At 36.2% G+C, this 18,743-nt stretch overlaps 1 protein-coding gene across 5 annotated transcripts in view; it reads left to right on the top strand.

The window, feature by feature from the left end:
* The window catches only part of CW7, a 231,616-nt gene that overhangs the window by 13,335 nt on the left and 199,538 nt on the right, over window positions 1-18,743 (top strand). For all 5 annotated transcript variants that reach the window (XM_089799335.1, XM_089799334.1, XM_089799336.1 and 2 more), the window contains one exon: window positions 4,850-4,936. In XM_089799335.1, the coding sequence (XP_089655461.1) occupies window positions 4,850-4,936 (87 nt within the window). The remainder of the gene's footprint in view (window positions 1-4,849; window positions 4,937-18,743) is intronic.

Consider the following 18,743-nt stretch of genomic DNA (forward strand, 5'->3'; position numbering starts at 1 on the left):
CTGTCCCCGAAACTTTGGAAATGGTCAACACGTTTTCAGAGGGTGTTGACTGTCCCGGGGACTCCATAGCCGTTTCTTATCCGTCCTGGGAACTGCTTGAAGTTTTTGATTTTAAAATAAAATTCAACTTAAAAAAAATAATAAACAGTGATTTTCTGCCCATTTGCTGGCCCCACATTAAAATAATAAAATATGTTAATATAATCCATGTTGAAAGATTATTTTTTTTTGGAAGCCGTTATGCACTTAGCATCCAACTAGGACTGAAAATTAAAACTTCAATTTTTGTTCAACGAACTAGACCTGAAAATGATTGTAAATCAGACTTTTATTTGATATTCATATTGCAGACTTGGAAATGATTGCTGCTGGGTTGAGGAATACTAAGATTGTTTTCACCTTTGATAATGCTCTAATAGCAGCAATAATTGTCTAGAAATAAATTGTTGTAGCTGATTACTGCTCAAACAAGATGGTTGCTACTCGTCTAGGAAGATTTGACACAACAAATTCAGTTTTCCTCCAAAACCCACAAGAAAAGGCCCTAATGTCTAATCTATAGCAGAATGATTCTCTCATTTGATGCCATCCTATGTTCCAATTCTTAAACGATGATTCAGTTTGATGCCATGTTCTATGCTGATTTGATGAATGAAATTGATAATTTTAAACTATGTTTTGATATGATGAATGTGACAATGTTATGTAATTCTGAAATTCATGAATATATATATATAGCCATCCCCTGCCGTCCACTATTTTAGTAAAAGAAAAATCGTCTTAGAAACCCGTTTCCTCGTCCCCCCCGTCCCTCTGTCTTGGAAACTCAGGGTAACATAAAAAAATAGCAAGTCCACAACTGAGACCCCCAAAATACCCTGTTAGCTCACGAGGGTCGCTATGATGAGCTAACTCCATCAACTAAGTAGACATGCCATAAACAGGGACATTACATGCCCAAAGTCCTTGAACATATAAAAAGTGTTGAAGGAAGGCTTCATGATATGATTGCCTCTTTTAATCAAGAGGCCAATGTCCTGAAAGAAGATATGAGCACATGGGACCAAATGTCAGAGGCTGATTTGGATGTTTTAATCACATACAACATCATTCCATCTATGAACAAGTTCTATGAGTATTCGAGACTCATTGGTCACAAAGTACAGGTAATAGAAAATCTTTTGACAAAGACTCAATAAGCCCTCAAAAACTGCCAGACTGCGGAAATGGAGATCATGGGTTATCTAATATTCATGGGATGCAAGGTGCTCATGGAGGATGACAACTTGTTCACTGAAGAAGGCATGACTTCATAATTTACTGACAGAGTTAATGCTGAACTTGATTCAGATGATTTTGGAGCACACACAATGAACAAGTCCGCAACATATAAATTTGTGGCAAAACACTTGTGGGATTCCATTGTAGAGAACTATTGGGTTATAAAAATATCTCATGCTAATGCAGTGAAGATGGACACCATTTCACAAAAGATGAAGATTCCAGATCTTCTAATGCTTCATGATTGTATTGCCAAATATAAGGCTTTTGTTGACAATCTTCGAGATTGATTCAACTTTCTCCATCTTTTTCTTTTAGTTTTTTAGCATTTTCAGCTTTGTAGTTGCAGAAGATAGATTACGTGTAATCCAATTCCATGAACCTTCAGTCATGTAATCCAGTAAATCTTCTTTCCTAGTGAACCCTCATTGTAAAAATCATCTTTTACTATATGCAAGAGAGGTCTGCCAAACTTGTGCAAGCATAACTTTGCTTGTGTAGTGCTAATTTGAGAGAAAAGTGATAGAATGAAGTAGTTGGATTTGAAGCTTTGACGGGAAACCATTGCGATATAACAAATTGGAAGCTTTGATTGTGATTTGTTTCCATTATATTTCATTCATGTTATTATTGTATGTTTACTAGAGCATAGTAAATACAAGAAACAATTGGAGCCGAAGCTTTGACTAGGAGCAATTGTGGTAATATATAGACTAGAAGCTTTGGCTGTAGCTTATATTACCATCTCAAATTCACACAAATAGTTAGAATTAAATTATAGATTAAAAAATTTCTACTTCTAGAAGCTTGTGCGCTGCAATGGTAGAGATTTTTCTTATAGAATAGATAAAACCAAATATAGATTTAAGCCGTTACACTCTCAATCAACCTTTGAGTTGGTGCTTGGTATCGGTATCATTGTTTCCAGCTTTTAGATAGAAGTGTAGTGTAAGAGATCCAACTTGCCCATTACCCACTCCGTGAGTAAGTGGATTCTTTCTTGAAAAAAGAGGAAAGAATATTAGTAACAGCCTATAGTGCATCTCTTACCCTCTTGCTTATCTTGAGTTGATCCAAGGAATGGTGAGAAGGGGGAGCCTTCCTTTTAAGGTAGGAGAGACTTTGTCTCACATATGTGGCTAGTCAACCTATTTTGCGACAGAATTTGCATAATTTGTCGGTTGCGAAATATCCACCCAACACCAATCATTTGAATGCTACCTAGAATCAGCCGTAATCAATGTAGGGTGTAATTTCTGGTAGACTTGATCCAGGTTTTAAATAGATTATAGTACTTTATTCTTACTGATATTTTCGGTTATGAATTCTATCTCAGGAAGTCTTCTTAATAACAGGCTTTATGCATGTGGTTTCTGGCCTTGTTCTACCTGCTGTCATTTCCAACATTCTAGCCTAATTGCTGTTCTTGATAACATATAGGACTACATTTTCTCTAGATATAAATTAAATGATACAAAAAAAGTTAACGATTACGACCATGAGTCCACACTATATTAGTCAACTGTCAATTATTATTATTTTTTTGTTATCATAACACAAAACCATGCATATCGTGTCATACTTTGTTGGGTAGTTAAACTGCATGATAATTTCGAAAGTGGCATTAGGTATTAAAACACTTTGTTTTCTGTAAAGTTCTGACATTCTAGATGGAAAGTATGTTCCGTGCTTTCTTAGGATTATCAACATGAATTGATATGTTTTCTTTAGCATAAAGACAATTTGTTTTTTTAAATCAACTGGTTACATAGTAGGCTTGCCAGTTTCTAAAGTACTCATGGTACACCAATTCTAGAGAATCAGGAAAACTCTTATGGACAGAAAACATACAATCATTAAGATGGAGAAACTTTTCAAACCCAATAGACAAGGCACAAGCACTTGTTCCCTTGAAGATTGTACATGCTCTGTATTAGAAGTAATGTTTGCCTGTACATTAAAAAAGCAAAAGAAATACAGCAGCAGGAATACAAAATCCAGAGAGGCATGGTAGTCAATATCTCTAAATCGCTGGATTCTTTGCTCATAATCAGAAGCTGATTTAGTGGAAAAATAAGCAACTTTATTTCCTTACTCTTTTAGTATGGGTTCACTTAACAACATTGAACTGTAAATGAGCATGTTGATGTCTTTCTTAAATTTATCTAGCTGCCATTGTTGGAAGTGAAAGGAAGGCATTTTTTTTGAAATGATCGACTGAAATTTTAGAGTCACATTGCAGAATAATATTTATTAAAGATTACCTTAGCTTAGCTTCTAAAAGGGCCTGACAAATGGTCATAGCCTCAGCAAAAGTAGTAGAAGCAACAGCAAGACTACTACCAACCAGGACTTAACTTTGCCATTAGAATCACAAACAACTCCCATGCTAGCATTTCCAGGATTGGCTTTTGAACTTTGATCAGCATTAATTTTAACCAAGCCGAGATGGGGATGTTTCCATTTGGTGAAGTGATATTAGTGAGGAATATTATTGGAAGAGGTGGAAGAGCCAGAAGCCACAGGGATGCTAATGCTCTTCAAAACTGTATATTTGCACCAAGAACTTGCTTGATAACCTTGAACTGCCATATTGACATCGTGAGTATGTAAAATGGGAGCTCAAGTGCAAATTTCTTATCAGGCGAGTGATTTCTTAATCTAGTATGAATACCTTTGATTGATAGTTCACTGTTTTTTATTGATTGAGTTTGAAATCTGAAACATGATGATAATTATGGAGATACGACTGATTAATAAGTACCTTCTCCATGCTTGTTTTGAACTTGGGATGTATGCACATCATATTGAGGCAAAAGACAGTTTTTCTTTGGGTAAACTGAAGGGATCCATCAAATCACGAGCAATCACATACTATATTTGGTTTTCAGTGAAATAATGGTGTGTTTGCAATGGTGTTAATACCAGATAAGTGATTTTCTATCTTTGTTAATTGATTGTGAAAATAGTATTGTGATGTTCTCCAAGACATTGCTTCTTGATTGAAATGAATGCAGACAAATGATCGGTATCTCATAACTGGATGGTGAAAATAATTAGCAAAAGTCTCAAGCATCTGATACATGAATTCTATCCATTTTTCCAGCCTACAATTTGTGGTAGTTGACTTAGATGAACAATTTGTGTGATGAGAATATGATTTGTCAAACAGCACCTTGAAGTCTTGATTGGATAAAATTCTTTTATCATTTTGCTACTGTTTTAATAATGGCAGTTAACAACGTTGTTATAAACATAATGAGTTCCTTTTACTATTCAAGCAGCAAGCTTACAAGTACTTATCTAGACCTTAATTACTTGGTCTATTTGTTGTCTAGACTCTAAACATTTGTTAAATGAAGAGAACAGTTTTGGTTGGTAAAATGGTACATGGCATTTGATATCATCTATATCTATTCAGTTTTTAAGTACTTGTACATAGTAAAGTCAAACTCAGTATAGTTTAAAAGACCAATTAAAGCTACGATTCTATATAGCCTTGTTAGCTTCTTTTATTTAGATTTTAAAACTTTTTGGAAGAAATTAATGATCCTCTTTTTTTCTAAAGGAAAGCACCTTCTGATGATAAGGAAATTGATTATGAAGGTTGGCAGCATGTAGAACATGAATACGATTTCCATTCTGCTTTTGCAAGGTAAATGGGGTTGTATACATTTAGCTTCTACTTTTCTTAGTATTACACATGAATGCTTGTACATCTTATTTATTATATACATTGATTTGCATACAAACTGTTGAACTCAACTTTTTTTTTTTGGCTTTTCAAAATTTTTAGTGGAAAGAAGAGATTATCTTAGTATACAGAGTATACAAAAGTATCAGTTACAAAGATCAGAGAAATGGAAACAATCATCATCCAGAATCTGATGCAAAAGACCAAAGGCTAATGCGATCAGTAGAGGATTTGCTTTTCCTCAACAATAGAAAACCAAAGCCTGTCCATATCCAATAGACTAGAGCATGGTGTCAGAGAGAGCCAAAGGAACATGATGCAAAAACAAACTATTACATATTAGGAAAGAGCCAGATCTCCAACTATTGAGGATTGAGAGTGATCCCTATATCTGCGATTGTATGAGCCTCTTTATTATATTTACTGTATGTGTGAACAAGATCAATCCTGTTATACTGTTTTGAGATGAGCTTAATCAGCTTGATTTCATTATAAAGACTGATAGACTCATAATAACAGCTTTGATAACCAGATTTGAATCTCCAAAAATCTTCAAATTATTGCAACCTATTTTAAGTGCAATAAACATTCCCAAACTCAAAGCTTTAGCTTCAGAAAAGTTATTGGTGGAAGTACCCAGACAGAGACTAATTCCAAAATTGATGCAAAGATGACCATTTAGGAATAATGTAATTCCACTTACTCCAGCAATACTGGGGTTCGTCTTGGAAGCCCCATTGAAGAGAAGACAGTAATCTTCATGGGACAATGGAGCAGAATCAGATATTTTTGAGAGGCTTCTTTTTAGAAACAAACCAAGAAGAAGCTTCATTCAAAAGACTAAGTATTTATATTTAATTGCTGTTGTAATATTAATATATATATTCTTGCTAGAAATATTCTTAACGGAAGACTTATGTTCCAATTTATTTTTGTATTCTGTAGTTTCTCAAACATGCCCTCTCAAATGAGTTTTTTCTACATTTATATTTTAGTTTATCTTCATTTTCTAAGGGTTACCTCTCTTCATGAAGCGTTTCTTGGAGGTGATGAATGGTAATTGCTGCACGAGGTCATTTAATCCAGTTGGCCACCTTTGATAATAACCAATTTTCTTTTTTAAAATTTCCTAGTCAGCCTTTTAATAATTTCCATGCTTATCATATTGGGAAAATTATTTATTTATGATTTTTTGAGAGAACAATGCCTTCCTGGCAGGGGCATGGCAGTATACTCTTCCCAAGATTACTTGTTCACAATCAATTTTAGGTTAGAATGATAATTTTTTTCCTCCTCCCTAGATGGCATCCTCCATAGGTGAATTCTTTCCTTTTACCAAACATTCTTGAATAACCTTGTTCCTAAATTTCTTCTCTCGCATATGAAGGATAGCTTCACATTCCAAAATTAAATTTTTGGAAATGCTGTCCTAACACTTTCTTGAGGCAAGATATATTGGAGACGTTGTGAGTCAAAAGCTTGTTGGTCCCTCCAATTCATAAGCAACTTTGCCGATGCTTTGTACAATCTTATATGATCCATAGAATCATGGCTTGAGTTTTCTCACCTTCACCCCTCTTTATAGAAGACTGTTATGGGGTTACAATCCTCAACTATTCTTTCATATTTTTGAAAGTTAGCATAGATATTTTGTTGCTTTCATGCATGATGCAATTTTTCTCTAAATTCATTGAGAATATCTAGACTTTGATGCACCAAGTCCCTTGCTATTGGAACTCTACTTTTGGTAAGAATGAGATCCTCAAATGATAATTGATTCTGTTGGTTCCCAAAACCGCAGATTGGAAATCCAAGAGCTTGCCACTTCTCCAACAAAATTCTGCAATCAATTTTGGCCAACGAACGAGAATCACCTTGATTCCTTTGCACTATAGGCTCTGTTACAGCTAGGCGGGTAGACCTTCACCTGAGACGCTGATTGCCTAGTTCAAGGCTTTTCTATAGTGAATTTAAGCTTTGGAGTTCTCTGGCTGTCAGGGTCTTTGAATTCAATTAATATGGAGCTCTGCGATAATTTGAAATGAATGTTTTTGAAAAGGTTTTAACAATGGATTTCAGGTTTGTAAGGAGGTTATAGATTTTTTGACTTCAAATATAAATCCAATACTTCAATGATAAAAATACCAGTGCTTTAGCTTATTCATGCAACAGAGTCAACTACAATGATGATTATAACATACAACTTTATAATGTTCTATGCACAAACTATAAACAATTTAATAATCAAGATACGATGGATCAAATATATATATGCAATTCCAAACTAGTCTAGACTCTAGATTGCACTTTAACTCCTAAGTTCGGGGAGATAGACTAGACACAGAATTGGAAACAATTAAATATTTTACCATATCTGCAATGATCGAGTTTAAAATGCCATAGATGACCTCATCTATTGATCTGACTAAAATTGTTTATTGAATTAAAAAGATGATTATAAAGGACGAATCAACTGCAATTTTAATCTCCATGCCTTTAATAAAAATAAAAGGCTTTTTATTTATCATTAGAATATTATATTTGAATTTATATTACAAAGCCATCTCAAAACTCCTTATTTCTCCTTGCAAATAATTATATGAAGCTCTTTTTTTTCCGAACGTGTCTTAGATTATGTCTTCTACAATTAAAGAATCTCTTATTTATATCCTTTGAATATGAAAGTGACCTTTTAAAGTCAATAGTCATATTATTACAAATAAATAATCACACCCTTTCAATAAATCTCTTTAATCACCTATCTTTTTAAACATACCATATACTTAGATTTATTAATTTCTCACATTATCCATGCCTTGCAAAGTTTTGTAGACTCGATCATATTTTCCCAAAGTTTGTTCAACACATGAAAACAATGATGGATGACTCGTTGAATCCTCTGTGTAACCTTCCAAATATATGCCACGTTCTGTGTAATCATCCTGTAGAATATTTCAAGATGTGCATAATTTCCAAGGATATTGTCATCTTCTGTTTGTGGCAATTTGTCTTCAAAGCTTTCAATATTTTGAATACTCTCGGAGCCCTCTATCACATCGATGATATATGTGATTACATATATATTTTTGCATTCAAACTTCTTCCCACGTGTGTTCCACCTAGTCGTTATTTGGTTGTCGTGTTTGTTCTTCCTTTTACAGGTCATTGAGCTCAGGTATGTGAGAGACATCATATAATAGTGAAATCTGGAAGTATTTCAATTTTGGGTAAAAAGGCCACCACGAAACCTTTTACTTCGATGTGTCACAAAATCATCCTCATCTAAATTTGGGATGAAATTTCCGTCAACTTAGTGGTCCATGAATGATCGCTATGTCTTTCAACGACCTTTCCATGTCTTCATTTTCTTATTATTACGGGAAATGTCATCTGATGGACTCTTCTTGAACGCACATAATATTTGACTTAGTTTGATGCCAGGACTTGGAATGGTGCTGTTCGGGCAAATCCCACATGATTTGATTCCTTGGATGCTCACGACAATATCTAGTATATTAACGTTGACTGTAGCAATGAATTACTTCCCTCGTGAATCAAGATGGATGTCAGTATTTGTCAGCACCCATGTTTAGACAATCTCGCCTGCCAGTAATTTAGCAAATTATCACACACGAATACTAATTTTGGTCTATTTGACTTTGTCATTCTAGTCAGATAGTTTTTCCTTTTCTTTTTATTTTACTTTTGACAGCCTTTGAATTCATCTAGATGCTGAGTGTGGTGAAGTTATTATCGGGCCACTCAGTATATGCAAGTTCTCCTATTGGGCACCTTACCATTCATTGCCATCTTGCTATTGCTTTCTGTCAATGATAGGGCCTTTTGGCTGTAACTTTATTAGTGGGAGTCCTCATTGGATATTTCATGTCTTTTAGTATTGGCTACTTATATTTCTTTGATGCATTTATACAATCTGTACCTTAGCGTTTGATGTTAAAGTCTCCTTTAATCTTTGCCACATGAAAATATACACTTTTCATAAAATGATTATATTCATTTCAATGAGCCGACGCAATGGATAATTGGTCAATCTTCCATATGCTAAACTTCTCTTGAATCTAGTTATCTACTGATGAAATGAGATCCAGTTTGTTGCTTCTGCATGATCATTACCACTTGCGGGCATTCTGGAGTCACATATATATTCTGTTCATACACTACAACCATTGCATTCTGTAGGTGATAATATTTGTAAGGCATTTGGCTATACAAGCATGTTTGTTCATCTGATAATTGCGCTCCATCTCTAGACTTGGTAGTCGTAGATTTTCTCTGCAAGATCACTTCAAATTTCACACCTGCAAGTAGCCTAGGCCAATCTTGTATAATTTGAGAATTATCAGCTGAATGATTACAGTTGGGAGAAGTAATGATGGCATCACTCCTCCAATTCTATCCTTTTGTATTTTGCATGAGATTGATTAAATTCATATCATATACCATCTTGAGGTGAAGATTATATAACTCATAGAAGGTAGCATAAATGAAAAGAAAGGGACAAACAAGGTTAGAAAGAGTTTAAAATGGAGGTCTTTATTTGTAAAAATTAGAGCTCCATCAAATTCATACCCATGTAATGCCTTGAAAGGACTCATCCCTATTGGCATGTGACATGTGGTATCATAACAATACTCCCCGAGATGTAGCCATTGAATCCATGCAGTTTTCTGTCCTTTGACATAGTTTTCTAAATATTCTTCAAGCCACTTGTTTACAATTGCAGCCTACCCATTATTTGTAATTGTTAACTATGTTGGCAGTGGGCCAATGTCCCTTTGTAGTAACCCCAACAGGTTATAACTTCTTCAAACACCAAAATTCTCTATATTTCAGTTGTTTGACATTTCGTCAAACACTTTACAAGCAAGCTCTGATACCAATGTAGTATCCTCTCAAGGAACTAATATTCAAATGCAATTCGTTTGGTATTATTAGTGCAAATACATGGAAACGAGATGCAAACAATGATGCCAAAATTTTGATTCTGAATTATCACAGGCAAATCATATGCTGATGAGTACAATGATAATAGTGATGCCCTAGAGTGAAAATGAATCAAACAAAGACACTGTAGCACGGCATCGTGCATGCGTACTGTAGCAATCAAAATCTATTCTCCAATTTTAGCACAAAATAGAACTCCTGAATTGAAGCTTTCCCAAATACCAAATTCAATGGATATTTCACCACCTCAAATGGTTGCAACATTGAAGAGTTGACGTTCTCCAATGGCTGACTGAAATTGAAAACCTTAGTTTCTTCTCCCAACTTGATATCAAATGCAATTCACAAAATCGGATGCTAAACAATGAAGCTATCACCTCTATTTATACTTTTCCTTGACCCTCGTAAAAGGAAAAAAAAATATTAAATAGTTGAATTCTCTTGGAGTTTCTCCCTTTCCAATAATTAATGCACTCGCTAGAAGCTTCCCTCTTGCAATACAATAATTTAATAAAATATTTAATAATTGCATTATTTAGAAGTTTCCCCCTTTCAATAATTAATGCACTTACTAGAAGCTTCTCCCTTGCAATACAATAATTAATTGTGCTTTTAGAAAATTAAATTACTAGAAGCTTCCCCCTTCCAATAATTAATGCATTCTCCAATAAATTAAATATAAAGTCACTTTTTTTTTTTTGGACTTTATAAGAAATTAATTTAATCAATTTCTCCTTATTTCTCCACTTAGCCTTCGGAGAATGTAAAGGCTAAGAATTCCACTGATATGCTAAAAAGATGGGGACATTACAGTTCGCCCTCCCTGAAATTGCTTGTCCTCAAGCAACTTTAAGTTTGGATGTTGCAAAATCTCCTCATTCTCCCATGTCACATCCTCTACTGGGAGGTCCTTCCATTTCACCAAATACTCCCTTATAGTGTGCCACCTCAAGTTCATTTCCTTGAAATCAATGATAGCCTCTGGCACCAATATCAATTTCCCCTCATCATCCAAGAGTGGGAGCATTGTAGAAGGAACAATATGATGTCCTAGCGCCTTCTTGAGGCGTGACACATGAAAAACATTGTGCACCTTGCTCTCGGCTGGCAAATCTAACTCATAAGCCACCTCTCCCACTTTCCTAATAATCCTGAATGGACCATAGTATCGTGGCTTAAGCTTCTCGGCACTACTCTTCTTGAGAGTGGATTGACGGTAAGGTTGCAACATAAGATACACCATATCTCCAACCTCAAAAGTCCGCTTTGTCCTCTTCTGGTCTGCATACTGCTTCTGTTGATTTTGTGCCTTGGTTATATTATCCTTGAGAGTCTTAACAATGTCTTGACTTTCCTGTAACAAATCACCTGCACTGGGCACTCTATTGTCACTCAAAAGCAGATCCATAAAATTGGGTGCCTCATACCCATATGGGGCCATAAAGGGTGACATCTGAATAGACATGTGATAAGTAGTATTGTAGCAATACTCACAGAGATAAATCCACTTTACCCATGCCTTCTGTTGCCCTGCTATATAATTTCTGAGATATCCCTCCACCCATTTATTCACTATCTCTGTCTGACCATCTGTCTGAGGGTGGTAGCTAGTACTCGAAGTGAGCTCTGTCGCACACAACTTGAATAGCTCTTGCCAAAAATGACTTATAAACTTGCTGTCTTTGTCACTCACAATGCTCTGAGGTAAGCCATGTCGTTTGAATATCTCCTTGAAGAATAACTCTACCACCTGTGTAGCAGTGTATGTAGCAGTGATCGGAAAGAAGTTTGTAAACTTAGTAAGGCGATCCACAACCACATATATGCAGTCCCTGCCTTGGGCTCTAGGCAGTCCTGTGATAAAGTCCATAGATAAACACTCCCTACTTCCTATCAGGAATTGGAAGTGGCTGAAGTAATTTGCCTGGATAGGAGTGTTTTTGCTTGTTCTGCTGGCAGGTGGGACACTCCCTAATATATTGAAGTACTTCTGCTTTAAGCCCTTTCCATGTGAAGCGCTCTCTAATCTGCCGATGTGTCTTGTAGAAACCAGGATGTCCCGCCATAGGTGAATTATGAAAAGATTTCAGAACCATCCTCTTCACTATTGAGCCTGGAACCAAAAACATCCGCCCTTTGTAAATGATGAGCTCATTCACAAGGGTGTATTTGCTATCCTGAATAGTTCCATCTATGAATCCGATGGTCCACACATCCTTTGCATACTCTGCAAGGATCAAGTGTCTCCAATCCTTTGATATATCTGTCAATAAGCTCAAATGGGGCCTATGCGATAAAGCATCAACAACTACATTTTGTGTCCCTTTAAAATATGTAATATCAAAGTCATAGGACTATAACTTGCTCACCCACTTTTGCTGCCTATCATTGAGATCTCGCTGCCCCAAAAAGTGTTTTAGGCTATTATGGTCGGTTTTGATACAAAATTTGCTACCTACCAAATATTGCCTGAATTTAACCAAAGCATGCATAATGGCTAACATCTCCTTATCATATATGTTGAATCTCCACTCCGACCCTCTTAATTTCTTGCTCTCATAAGCAATAGGGTGCTTCTCTTGTATAACTATCGCTCTAATGCCCTCTAACTTCCTCTACACTACTCTGATCTCATCTTCAGCATGCCAAAAGTGGTGAAGCAAACCAATGGGACCCATCCAATACATCGTGTTGAACCTATCGCCACCTGGATCCCAAAACAACTGATCCCCACATCCATTTGCCATATAGCGATAAAAATATCTGGGAGTGTCTATAACACAACATCTCTCTACAACTCCTGCTAAACTCCCATGGATGTGATAACTAACCAAACCATCATGCCAACCGACACCATAGTTGTCCTGTAACCATGTACCCATAAGAAAACTTTGTGACATAGGCGTAGCAAACCTTGTTGGATACATATCAACATGATATATAACTAACAGCTGTCCCTGCAAGTAATCCCCCACAAACAACTGAGTCAGATGCTTGTAGCCGTTAATCCCATCTTCTGAAGATGGTGAATACCCATCCCACAAAGGATGATATAATTCTAGAACCAATCCATACCGATGAATCATCAAGTCCTCCGTGCGTGGGTCAAAAGAAAAGTGATGGGCACTCCTCACTGTATATTCGTGATAAAATGCGCCAACCTCTATCAATGGCTCATCACTAACAACACTTGAATCAAGGAGTTGATCCCTCTGACTCTGAAAAACAAGAAGCTAGCATCCAAAATCAGTTGCATGGAATGAAGTGACAGATTTGCTTCTAGGAGATGGAAACAAATCAATATGAGAGCCATACTCCCAACCAGATGATACTTTGCGGATGCCCTGTGTGGATGAAGGAGTGGTGTCATGTACTACCACACAACTCTCAGGAGAATCCACCATTGTGACACAAGAGCTACCAGTAAATTGTCCTGTATCAACTATCATGGTGCTAACCTCAGGAGAACTCGATACAACCGAGGTACTCATCCTTACTGAAACTTTTGTACCTATATCTGTGATAGATGTAACCACATCCCCACTACAACCCGTGGATATAAGATCCTTATCAACTACCTCTGTATGGAACTATACTATATCTGCAGTTGGTGGAGACTGTGCCAAACTCAACTCCTCTGTAAGCTTCTCAATCTGTAATTGTGACTCTTGAAGGGCCAACTAGGCACTCTGCAATGAGTCCATAGTCACCTCAAGCCCATGAGTGAGCTTATCAACCTTCTCCTCCTTTCCCTGCAATGCAACATAACAAATGCAATCCCGCTCGAGAAGAAAATCTCTATCTACAAGTAGTTGTAAGTAATTTTGTTTCATCATTCCAATCGCTTCTCGGAGTGCATGTATCTCTGCAAGGGAAAAAACACTATCACCGTGCTCATCGGTCAAAGTAGTACTCCAACCATAGGTGGCCAACATTTGATGAGTAACATCAAAATGCTCAATGGTTGTGGCAACCATCCTGTCATTAACCTTCAATTGGCTTGCTAAATGATGATTCCCTTGTGATGAAACATTTCCACACAAATCTTCCAATTTATCATCCGCACTGTTATATGAGGCTTAATCAATGTCACTGACCATATGATAAGCAACATCGTGTATGCTATCATCTATGCACAACTCAATATCTAGTGTTCTGTTGCTATGCACCTCATAGGATGGCTCAACTGGCGAGATAGAAGTTGCTGATATAACAGTATCTTTAAGCACTTCCACTTCCAAGGTGACTGCGTGTCCATCCACATCGTGATCTTGGGATTCATTGTCATCAAATAAATTTTCTGATTCGTTTTCTAAGGTCTGATTTTTGCTCTCCATCAGGTCAATTGTATGATGTTCACTAATTGTTGGTAATTCATCATGGAGGCTTCTAGATACTATAGAGACCTCTTGATCCTCTTTCTCTTTGTTCTGTGATGTAGTCCTCTTAAAAATGGAAACCATCAATTCATTCATCCCTTTCTGATTTTCATCCAACCTTTTCAAATTTTGTTTAAGCTTCTTCATATCCTTGTCCCACTGCTTCTGGGTACTTGAAGTAAACATGATTAACTAACTGATTTGATGTCCAATCTACCCAACAGGATAGTAGGTCAATAGATTTGATACCATTGTAGTAACTCCAACAGGTTATAACTTCTTCAAACACCAAAATTCTCTATATTTCAGTTGTTTGACATTTCGTCAAACACTTTACAAGAAAGCTCTGGTACCAATGTAGTATCCTCTCAAGGAACTAATATTCAAATGCAATTCTTTTGGTATTATTAGTGCAAATACATGGAAACGAGATGCAAACAATGATGCCAAAATTTTGATTCCAAATTATCACAGCCAAATCATATGCTGATGAGTACAATGATAATAGTGATGCCCGAGAGTGGAAATGAATGAAACAAAGACACTGTAGCGCGGCATCGTGCATGCGTACTGTAGCAATCAAAATCTATTCTTCAATTTTAGCACAACATAGAACTCTTGAATTGAAGCTTTCTCAAATACCAAATTCAATGGATATTTCACCACCTCAAATGGTTGCAACACTGAAGAGTTGACGTTCTCCAATGGCTGACTGAAATCGGAAACCTTAGTTTCTTCTCCCAACTTGATATCAAATGCAATTCACAAAATCGGATGCTAAACAATGAAGCTCTCACCTCTATTTATACTTTTCCTTGACCCTCGTAGAAGGAAAAAAATATTAAATAATTGCATTCTTTAGAAGTTTCTCCCTTTCCAATAATTAATGCACTCGCTACAAGCTTCCCTCTTGCAATACAATAATTAAATAAAATATTTAATAATTGCATTCTCTAAAAGTTTCCCCCTTCCAATTATTAATGCACTTGCTAGAAGCTTCTGCCTTGCAATATAATAATTAATTGTGCTTCTAGAAAATTAAATTACTAGAAGCTTCCCCCTTCCAATAATTAATGCATTCTCCAATAAATTAAATATAAAGTCACTTTTTTTTTTTTTTGCACTTTATAAGAAATTAATTTAATCAATTTCTCTTTATTTCTCCACTTAGCCTTCGGAGAATGTAAAGGCTAAGAATTCCACTGATATGCTAAAAAGATGGGGACATTACACCCTTGCAGGATTTGCAACATGGCTTAACTACCTTCTGTGGTTCTATAGGACTATTGGTTGTATTAGGCATTGACAGGTCAATCTTTTGGTGCAACGACGACCCTGACCTTTCTAACAATTTGTATCAGAGTTTGGTCACATGTTTGAATCTCGTAGACCACGGTGAGTGAGGGGAGGGGGAATTGGTGGTAGTGGGCTAGTGTCCCTCGCAGGATTTGCGACATGGTTTAACCACTTCTTGTGGTTCTATGAAACTATTGGTTGTATCGGGCATTGATAGGTTGATCTTTTGGTGCAACACCAACCTTGGCCTGGGGTAATCTTAGTTCCAGTCGAGTTGAAGAGTTCTTGCCAAGATAGAGTAAGGAATTTGCTATTTTGTCATTGACAATGTTTTTGGATAGCCCATGTAGCTTGAAGATTTTTTTGAAGAAGACGGCTAAACTTGTGGTGCTTTATATTTTGATATTCCAAGAAAATGGGCATACCATTTTAGCTGATCGACTACCAAAGATATACAATCTTTACCCTGTACAATAATCCTGTCAAGAATTGTTTGTTCTAATTTTGTTGCTTTGACATGCACGTCAATATATTTAAAAGCTTTTCTTTTTGCCTTGGCAGAGGCCGAGATTGAGACTCACTTTATCTTTAGTTGTTACACCTATTACAAGATTAGGAGTAGGTTTCATTGCTTGTTCAGAGAGTGCAGACTCCTTTCATCTTTCTTTAGATATATCGATCAGTGGCATCTTGCTCTTTACCTCCAAGAGGCCATGCAACTTCATGATCACACTTTGCAAGACCTATTCCCTTCAAGACAAACTTCAAATCAACTTATCCCCTTTGTTTTCTCACTGATGTCTTCTGCCCGAGGCACGAAGTGGCCAATTTACCCTCCTACTTCCAGTTACACTAGGATTGTGAGACTCGCAATGGGCTCACTTGTCAATGAAACTCCACCTCGAACAATATTCTGAGATAGTCTAGGGCTCACCCCCATCCTAGACCTTATACTTTGGTGCTAGACCTTTTCTCGCTTAGGAAAGACCTCTAGTCTTCCTTCGTTGGGTCTTTCCCTTTCCTGTTTGTTCTTTTTTCAGTTATTGTTTGGTGTTCTTACCTTTGGTAGTTGCCTTTGTTGTATGCTTTTACTCCCATAGACCCTTTAGTGGTCTCTTGTTGGACATTAATAAATTTATCTTATCTAAGATAATATCTCCCTCACTTGTTTAAATGTTTTGTAGTATACTTGATGCTTTGCTAAAGGGGTGTCATGGTACACTCTTAAAATTGTTCCTTTCATTTTTGATTGTAGGACAATAGATATTCTATCTTTAAAGAGGATGAGTTCCTCTACCACCTTATATATGTCATATTGCAGCTTCCCTTCCAAAATGTCAATTGCCCGTGCATGCTTAGCATACTCGGCAAGGGTTGGATTGTATCAGTTTGTAGAGATATCCATAGTAGAGCACAGATAAGGTCTTCGATATAGAGTGTTAACCACAAAGTTTTGTCCCTTTTTATATATTCTATGTCAAAGTCTTAGGCTTGCAACTTGATAACCCACTTTTGTTATTTGCCATTTAAATCTTTTGGATTCATTAAGAATCTTAGGCTATTATGGTCAATTTTGATGTCAAACATTCCACAAATCGGATTTTGCCTAAATTTAGTTGAGGCATGCATGATAGCCAACATTTCCTTATCATACTTGGACTAGTTTTGTTCTATTTCTTTGAAGTTTTGGAACTTTCAAAAGCTACGAGGTGTGCATTAGTACAACCCTAATACTTTCTTTTGAAGCATCATTCTAGCTCAAATGATGGTGAGAAGTCCAGAATGTTAACATTGCTGTGAGCTCTTCAAGTGCTTGTTGGGCCTATGCACTCACATGAGAAAGTACATATCTTAGGGGATAGGGACCATTAGTCATGAGGGCTAACTTTGTCAACATATAGTTATTGCATGGAATATCATAAAACTAAGGTTTGAAGGTGTGAGCCATCACACAACTCATTAAAATTGCATGCCCAGGGAAATGTGTCGAGAAAATGACTTTTTAAAGATTCGACCAAAACACAATCTAAAAATTCCTATTAGTTGAAATTTAAAATATAATTTGTTATTAGTAATATTATAGATGGAAAACTCTCACTTGGCAAAAACTCACCAACCGCTCCCCCCCCCCCCCCCTCACCCCCCCACCCCACAAAAAAAAAGAAAAAAAGAAAAAAAGGAAAAAAGAAAACACTCTGGAAAAATTCAGCCAATATTTAAAAAAACTCAGGGAAAAATTCAAAAACCTAAAAAATAGTTTAAGTTTAATTAAAAATACTTTTTTTTTGCCAAATTCAATGAGAAGACGCATCCAATGAGTTAATTAATGAGAACACAAAATAAACAAATAGAGCTTAGATATATATAAATGCAAAGTGGGTAGAAAATCACATTCTCATGCGGAATGCTGATGGCGGAAAATAGTAAATAGTTTCTATTAAACTAGAAGTAAATACATCATTGCAATTTAGTTTTTTATAAAACTAGAAGTAAATACATCATAGTATGCAGTTTCTATAAAACTAGATGAAAATACATCATAGTAAAACAATCCAAGAGTGAGTTTGAGTAATTTTGGCTTGCTGGAAAGTAATGCTCGTATTGTGTCTGAGCAAGTGGTTTAGCTAAGTCTATTAGGACTCAGGAGTATAAAATTGAAACCAAGCAAGTTTCTAAGAAAATGAGTTAGAATCATTAGAAAATCCTTTTTTCAGCTTCAAATTCACCTCAGTTAACCAGGACAGGTTGTGGGAGATAACACTGTTGAAGGCATGCTGGATTCTTAAATTTGGCCAAGTGTATTTTTTTTGAAAACCCTCAAAATCTATAATCTATATTTTAACTCCTATGTAGCTGAAATCTATCTCAAACATCTTGACAATATTTATACAAATATAACTTGAAGTATAACTAAAATGTTATATTTGTATAAATCCTTTTCCTAGCTCTAGTAAAAACTAAGGGAAAGGTATAAGTAGAGGGTCTAGTCCTAGAAGTTTGTAATGGGCATGACTGTGTGTCCTTGCTTAGTATGTCTAACTCAGTCTATGGCTTGTCCTCCATCCTGGATGTAGCCTTGCCTCTAGCTTCTCCTAGCATTAGCAATGACTACTAATTCAACTCAATGT

Source organism: Cupressus sempervirens, chromosome 9, assembly GCF_028749045.1.
Source record: "Cupressus sempervirens isolate cs-2001-9-10 chromosome 9, ASM2874904v1, whole genome shotgun sequence".
NCBI lineage: Eukaryota > Viridiplantae > Streptophyta > Pinopsida > Cupressales > Cupressaceae > Cupressus > Cupressus sempervirens.